Source organism: Ceratina calcarata, unplaced genomic scaffold, assembly GCF_001652005.2.
Source record: "Ceratina calcarata isolate Rehan_Ccalc_2016 unplaced genomic scaffold, ASM165200v1 scaffold1693, whole genome shotgun sequence".
NCBI classification, from domain to species: domain Eukaryota; kingdom Metazoa; phylum Arthropoda; class Insecta; order Hymenoptera; family Apidae; genus Ceratina; species Ceratina calcarata.
The window spans coordinates 1-6,929 of record NW_017138281.1 but is presented as its reverse complement, the minus strand read 5'-3'; the positions used below and the strand labels follow the sequence as shown (position 1 = coordinate 6,929).

Genomic DNA, 6,929 nt, shown 5'->3' with positions numbered 1-6,929 from the left:
CATATACAATATTTAAATATAAGTAACGACTCTGAATACCGGCCTATAGTTAAATTTCAGACTTGAAACGAACGAATGAATTGTATAAAAGAAACGATCTTACCTTATGTCGAGTTAGATGATTCGACGGGAAGATTCAAAGGGATGCCGATTCCGAGTTCCATAGATTTTACATATTTCTTGAACGAACCACGTGCCGGCGAACACGTGCAAAATCGAATCGTGTGACTTCGCGTGTTAACAATCGCCCTTAAAGAAAACGAGAGTCCGAACAGGGCGGCTATCGCGTGCACGATATCCTTCACGAAAGTGTCTGTCAGACTATACTCTTTTTCATTCGCGAATTTCGATACACACGATTTATCTTTACTTCCAATCTCGCACACGCGATCTCGTTACACTATCAAAACACCTTTGTAACTTTCAACCGTTTCTTTCTCCCCCTCCTCTATTTTCCGTACAATAAACAGAAACCACGCTTCGATTATTTTATTCAATTACCGAAACGCGATGATACTTCGAAAACTTTTAACAATTAACCGATATTCAATTTTCGATAGGAAACAGTGACGAGTATTTGAAAACGCTCATTAACGATGTTAATTTCTATTCTTTTTATATACTAACCCGTGCAAAGATAGTAGGTTTCGTTAAGCATCTTTCTATACTTCTATCCCGTTTCTTGTCATGCGAGGTGGTTTGCAAACATGATGGTGATGGAAGTAGAAATCGTAGACTACATTAGTTTATCGCGATGCGATCATCGGTACTCGTACGCGATCGTATAACAGAAAAGTCGGAAGGGACGAAATACGTTCAACCTCCTCGAATGATGACGGCGAACTGCTGTGGAAATTGTTCGCGCTCAACTCGCTTGCGCATCACCGCCGCGCATATATACTCAATGTGCTAAACCAGGGATTCCCAAAGTACGGTCCGCGATATCAGATCATCTAGGAATGTCAAATTTTCTTCAAGAAAACAATAAATATTTCTTTTTTCACAAAAGAAACAATAAATAAAATTCAACTAAATAGAATTTCGATTATTACAAGAACAACTTGAAATTGGAAACTTATCTCATTTTGAATCGAATAGAATATTAGTAACCGAGAATGCTGAAGCATCAGCTATGTATTATTCAGTAGTTACAATATTATAAAATTATACAGAATTTGTTAGAAGAATTTGATAAACGTTTTAATGATTTTAAGAATCATGAAGACGAATTTATTTTATTTTCTGATTAATTTTCTTACAATCCAAATTGTTTCCGAAAATATGCAATTTGAACTGATCAAACTACAGAAGGATATCGAGGCCAGAACTTATTCTTATCAATTTTTCTAAAGCTGAAAAGAGTCTTGATTAATTCTTCCTAAAGAATTTTCCAAACTTGCAGAAACATACTTAACGTATGGTTTCATTATCTGGAAGGACTTATAAAAAAGGTTTTGTCAATCATGAGTATTAATAGGTCTAAATTGAGATAAGAAATGAAGTGTTACGAATACATTCAACCAACTTACAATTAGAACAAAGGCTTAATGATATTATTAAAAGGAAATAACTACACAGTCACGCATTTCAGATTATTAATTTTTTCTTTTTGTATTTGGAATAAATTGTCTCTGATTACTTAGTTTTTAAATATTCTAATAAAACGTTTGTAGTAGAAAGTAATTGTTGTAATAAATAAAAAATGATTATATTATAAAATTAATGTAAATGTTTCCTTTATATCTAACTTATTATCGATTTGAACATATTTTTCCATAACACTTCTTTGGCCCGTCAAACATTCTGGAATTGACAATTTTGCACATTTAGATAAAACTTTGGGAACCTCTGTACTAAACAATTAGTAGGGAAATGTACTTCATCATGGAAGGTATATGTATTTTACACAATATAAATACATATAGCAATGTTGTTTTAATTGAACAAACTCGACTTTCGACGTGGCGAGGAATGAAGGTGAAATATTTGAGGCGATTAAAAAACAAATGTTTCTTTATTTTACGTTTCATACATTTGTCAAAGATTAGAATTTTATCGATTATAAAATATGCGATCAATGGAATAAAATGCAACAATTAACACCCGACATAGGAAACATGAATTAATTGTAAGTCTAAAAATAGATAAACGTTCAGGTGCACAGATTCATACAATGTTTAAACGATACTTCGTCCATAAAAATTTTCTATATCAATTCACAGTTCGGTTGCAGCAACAATTGGCAAAGTCACTGCGCTCAACCCGCGTCCTTTCCATCGTTAAATTAATTAATGTACAATAATTTACAGTTCTATGTGCATCGAACTTCTGGAATTTATACAGTAAGTGAAAAATACCAGATGGAGAGCATCAATGTCTAGAGTTGCAAAATTCTATTTCGCTGTACGTTTCAGCTATCCAGCCAAGTAGGAATTTTACTTTCTCAGTTGTCATGTCCGACGCTTTAAAATCTGTTATCACTTCTGTCAAACATTTTGACAAATGCCTTAAAGTGGGCTGTGAAAAGTCAAATGATTTACACATCGAATAAGCTATAATTTCAACGAATATGATAAAAATATTTACCACAGGCCAGTTTTGCCTGAACAAAGCTACACACTGGTCGCTAAGACTGTTGACATCTAAAACGTCTTTCTCGATCAGTTTTTTAATAAACTTTCCGAACATCGGCCAGATCTCTGCTTTCTCTGGTTGAGCTAAGAGCATAATGTTTCTAGAACTGAATATTCTATGTATAGGCGAGTCTGATTCCAGAGCTTTACAGCGACTCATCGCCCATACCTTTATAAATTTCTCTTGTACTTTTACAGTGAACAAATCACTTCGATAAGCAACTATAAATACAAGACCAATTAACAAATGTCATAACGTATCAAATAACTAAAGTAATTGAACATTAATTCTTTTACCTAAAAATAAAGCAAGATCTGTGCTAAGAGAGTACAAAATTCTTTCCACTCCCACTACTAAATCTGCTCTTTCGTTTAAAGTCTGATATAAATTATCTAACGTCGTCGAAACAGTTGTTAACGTCAAAGATTCATCACCACTCTCAAGTAGATCCCATATGAGCTCCTATAAAAATGATAACAAATAATAATAAATATCCAAGATTTCTTTGAGTCGTTTGGTTTATTCGAGTAATTCAATTTTTTCGAGTTCGTGGATTGGGTCGGAAGCAGAGCCTCAGTTCGGTTCGATCGTCGAACTACCCGAAAGTTCGAGCATTTCGATACTTTTACATCGGATCAAATAATTACCCTCAAATTGTCGGTAGTAGTAGTCGGGCTAAGAGCATTTTGATTATGCTTCCTTTCTTGGATAGGCTGCAGTGGTGTGTTGTTCTTTAGGAACCTGTTTAACTCAAGTTCCATATCTTTTATAAACAGTGACCCACCTACGATGTGGGATTGTATCCACTGGTGTATTCGCTCCGTGGCTAATCTCGTTGCAATTTTAACACACATTTCTTTAACAGACGGTAAAGAGTCTTCCGCTAGAAGCGCTTCTATCGATTGGGTCACTCGCAATTCGCAAATTGTCGGTATGCACGTCTCGCATTGATCTTTCAATTCCTTAGATATATTCGTGGCTGCAGCGTTCATGTCGTTCACCACAGATGCCTAAATATAATCAATATGAATATAATATTTTCTATCATGTACTTTCACTGCGGATCTTTAGGTAAAATAAAACATTTATTGTATCAGTTTAGTTTTTGTTAAAGTTTTGTTACACATTGAAATATCCATTCAGTCTTCGATACTCTAAATTGTCTTATAAATTACACGTGACATTTGTCATTCAATTTTCTTGTAATTGCATAAAATCCACAGTCTGTACAATTATTTTATATGATCGTGAGTTGTGCAAAAATTTACCTTGAAATTCGTCGTATTGATGAACAATTGTTCCTCGAGTGATTGCTCCTGTTTCCTTTTCAGAATCTTTCGAAAATTGTTCAAGTTCGTCTCCCTAGAAGTCATCAGGAGGGTGTTGCATATATGCTTCACGCAGGTGGACGCAACCCTCTCCGACACGAAATCAACTGTCTTTTGCGTCGACGCTGGTTGCCCGTGAAAGAATGCTTCTTCCAATTGCAACTATTGAAATCATAAGAATTTGAATACCTCACTCGAAACGAACTTTTATTGGACTTACCTCTAAATGTTTTATTCCAGCACTTTTCGTAGATTTAAGCTGACTAGTTACTGGTTTAATGTGTTTGTTCGGGTTGTAATTATTGAAATTCGTATTAGGGTTCGATACGGAAACGCTCGCTTCGATTGTCGGGCAACATATACGCAACGTTTTTTCGTTAATTATATCCAATTTGTCCAAGTTGCATTTAGACAAATTAACGGACACTGTGGGTTCTCCTGTTAGCATCATTTTCTGTATATGAGTTTTGTCGAGCTGTTTCAAACTTCGAAATTCTCTAACTTTGTACATCTTTTGCCAAGTAGAATACAAATCCTTCGGGAAATTCGGTAATTCGAACAGCCAGTTCAACGTGGACTTAAGCAAAATCGCTGTCTGCTGGGAAAGGAAAGTGTCCGATGCCGAGAAATCGGAATGGTTCACAGCTTTATAAATATAATATAACAATTCCAACGTTTGCTTGTAATACGGCAATCGAAGCGACACGGTGTCCATCATAGCTAGATATTCCGATATCCAAGGTATGGTCAATGATAATTTACCTAATGCTATTGCATCGTGAAGACAGAGTTGCATGTTTATAGACGGTAAAACCTAAAGAGTATAACATTCGAAAAAACGGTAAAAGAAATCGATAAAACACGAAAATGATAATACTTACTTTACTTCTTACTTCGACTTGAGTCGCTACTAATTCCTTAAAATTATTCGACTCTGATCTGTATGGTAGTGCTACGAGGAGCCCTAGCATTTTTGCAAGAAGTCTTAAACTGGATAAGCAAGTGATGAAATTTTGTTGCGTTTGCTCATCTACCGTAGTTTCTATAAAAACGGGAACAACGTTATTGGAAATGGATTAGTTATTATTAAACAGCGGACTTCATGCATTTATATGAAAACGAAATGTGTAAAAATTTCATTCTACGACATAAAAATATTATTTTGCAATATGCTCTACGTGATTTTTCTAGGTTTTCATGCCAAAAACAAATCCGAAGCAGAATAGCAGTTTTTCTAAAAACGCATGATTTTGAAGAAAATGAGGTATTACATGAAAAAGTTCATTTTAAATCAACAAATAAAGGTGACTTTCCACAGTATATCCATATAAATTACTTTTTGTTTTCAAACTTTTTAATAGTTGTAAATAATTGTTCAAGTTTGAAGAAGAGTTGAGGCGAGTGCTTTACACGTTCTGTTATTGTATTTATATGAAAATCCGTTTATGTAACAGAAATTTGCTATACAGTATTAAATTCTACTGACATTTTTGATAAAAAAAAAACATGTAAGATTCATTTTTCGCGGAAATCATGCATTTTTACAAAAATTACTATTCTTCGGAATAATGATAGAACAATTCGGCTTACGAATTAGCTTTTGGCATGAAAAACTCTATAAAAATCATATAGTGAACATTGCAAAAAATGTTTGAGTGTTACGTGTAATGTACAAAACTATACAGAATATCAAAAGCTATTGATTGAATGATAAAATCTGAACCATATCTCTTCAAAGGATACTATAAACGCTTTATTCTGCATAAATATCCACTGTCTATTGCATATATTGACAGATGCAAATAATACCTGAATCCTCGATCTCGCTGTTATTGAACTGAGTGTCATTTAACTCTATTATCTCGTAAATCAAACAGTTTTCTAAATGCACGTAAAAAATTGGATTAAACGCAAATAAAATGAAGTCTTTAAAGAACTCTTGAACCCCTGGGAAAGTTGGCCCAGTGATTTGATTTTTGGAAGGCTGTGGGGTCACCAGCCTCTCCTGTAATTGATTCAACTTTTTAGGATTTACTTGTCTCAAAGCTTGCAATATATCTTCGTCATCTTCTACTTCCGCCTAGAACACACAAAACTATTCGATTAAACAAGTCTACGATTAATTAACATAATTTTATTATCCAGACGTACATGCTGTCTATTCTGTATACACGAGATTAGGAGCTGCGATTTGAACAATCTTGCAAAGTGATAGTAATTTATAGCGTCATTATGCAAGGTCAACATGGATCTTATCTTGCTCCCCAGAGCAATCTGAAACGTCCACCCAGGCACTGAGTGGTTCTCCTCCCATATTCGGAATATTTTGTAGAACGTGTCTCGTTGATTTTTAAATGATTGGAAAGCGATCGCGGATGGGAAATTCTCCCGATTATCTGTGTCTATTTGAAAGCACACATTTAATTCACCCATTGTACATCTGCATCAGAAAAATACATATTGAAAATCAAAATTCATTCTTATTTATATACAACATACAATTGACTCTTCTATTGGTTTTTAAATTACATTCGAATTTCGAACACAAATGAAATGATATCAAAATGAAGTATAATTGCATGACAAGAGAAACGATTCAATAAAATATACAAAATTATTATGCTTAAATACAAGCAATATATTTTATTTACTACAAACGGAAAACGTAGCTTATGGTAATACTTCATTCAACGAAGGTACAGTGACTGATAGGATAAAAGGAGAGCAATTTAAATAGATATACTACTGTCTGGCATTTTAAGAATATATTTCTCTAATAAACTTTGCGGACGTACTCGTTTAGTTAAATTCCCAAGTACATGACATGAATGTCGGTCAATCTTCAATTCTATGGTTATGTTTATAACCGCGATGGTTGAATATTTTACGAGAACAATTAAGCCTCGCACAATGCCGATTCGCACGTAACCGATGTTTCGATCAGGAAGTATGCGAGATATATATATA

At 34.1% G+C, this 6,929-nt stretch overlaps 1 protein-coding gene across 1 annotated transcript; it reads right to left on the bottom strand.

Annotated features, from left to right (window-relative positions):
- Window positions 1-2,001: 2,001 nt before the first annotated feature.
- LOC108632726 (codanin-1-like) lies at window positions 2,002-6,923 on the bottom strand. The gene is made up of 10 exons (XM_018037469.2): window positions 6,758-6,923; window positions 6,114-6,402; window positions 5,772-6,042; window positions 4,844-5,004; window positions 4,183-4,776; window positions 3,903-4,124; window positions 3,282-3,644; window positions 2,931-3,096; window positions 2,587-2,855; window positions 2,002-2,517 (listed from the first exon to the last, which is right to left on the bottom strand). Exons 2-10 carry the CDS (start codon window positions 6,393-6,395, stop codon window positions 2,371-2,373), a joined length of 2,475 nt encoding a protein of 824 aa, XP_017892958.1. The 5' UTR covers window positions 6,396-6,402; window positions 6,758-6,923; the 3' UTR covers window positions 2,002-2,370.
- Between the last annotated feature and the right edge of the window lie 6 nt (window positions 6,924-6,929).

What these genes read in the sequence shown, in the direction of transcription:
- LOC108632726 (XM_018037469.2), bottom strand. Translation starts at nt 6,395, where the DNA reads ATGGGTGAATTAAATGTGTGCTTTCAAATAGACACAGATAATCGGGAG. An exon ending in AAGTCGAAGTAAGAAGTAAA is followed by an intron (nt 4,777 to 4,843) that starts GTAAGTATTATC and finishes TATACTCTTTAG; the next exon opens with GTTTTACCGTCTATAAACAT. An exon ending in CTACTACCGACAATTTGAGG is followed by an intron (nt 3,097 to 3,281) that starts GTAATTATTTGA and finishes TCATTTTTATAG; the next exon opens with GAGCTCATATGGGATCTACT.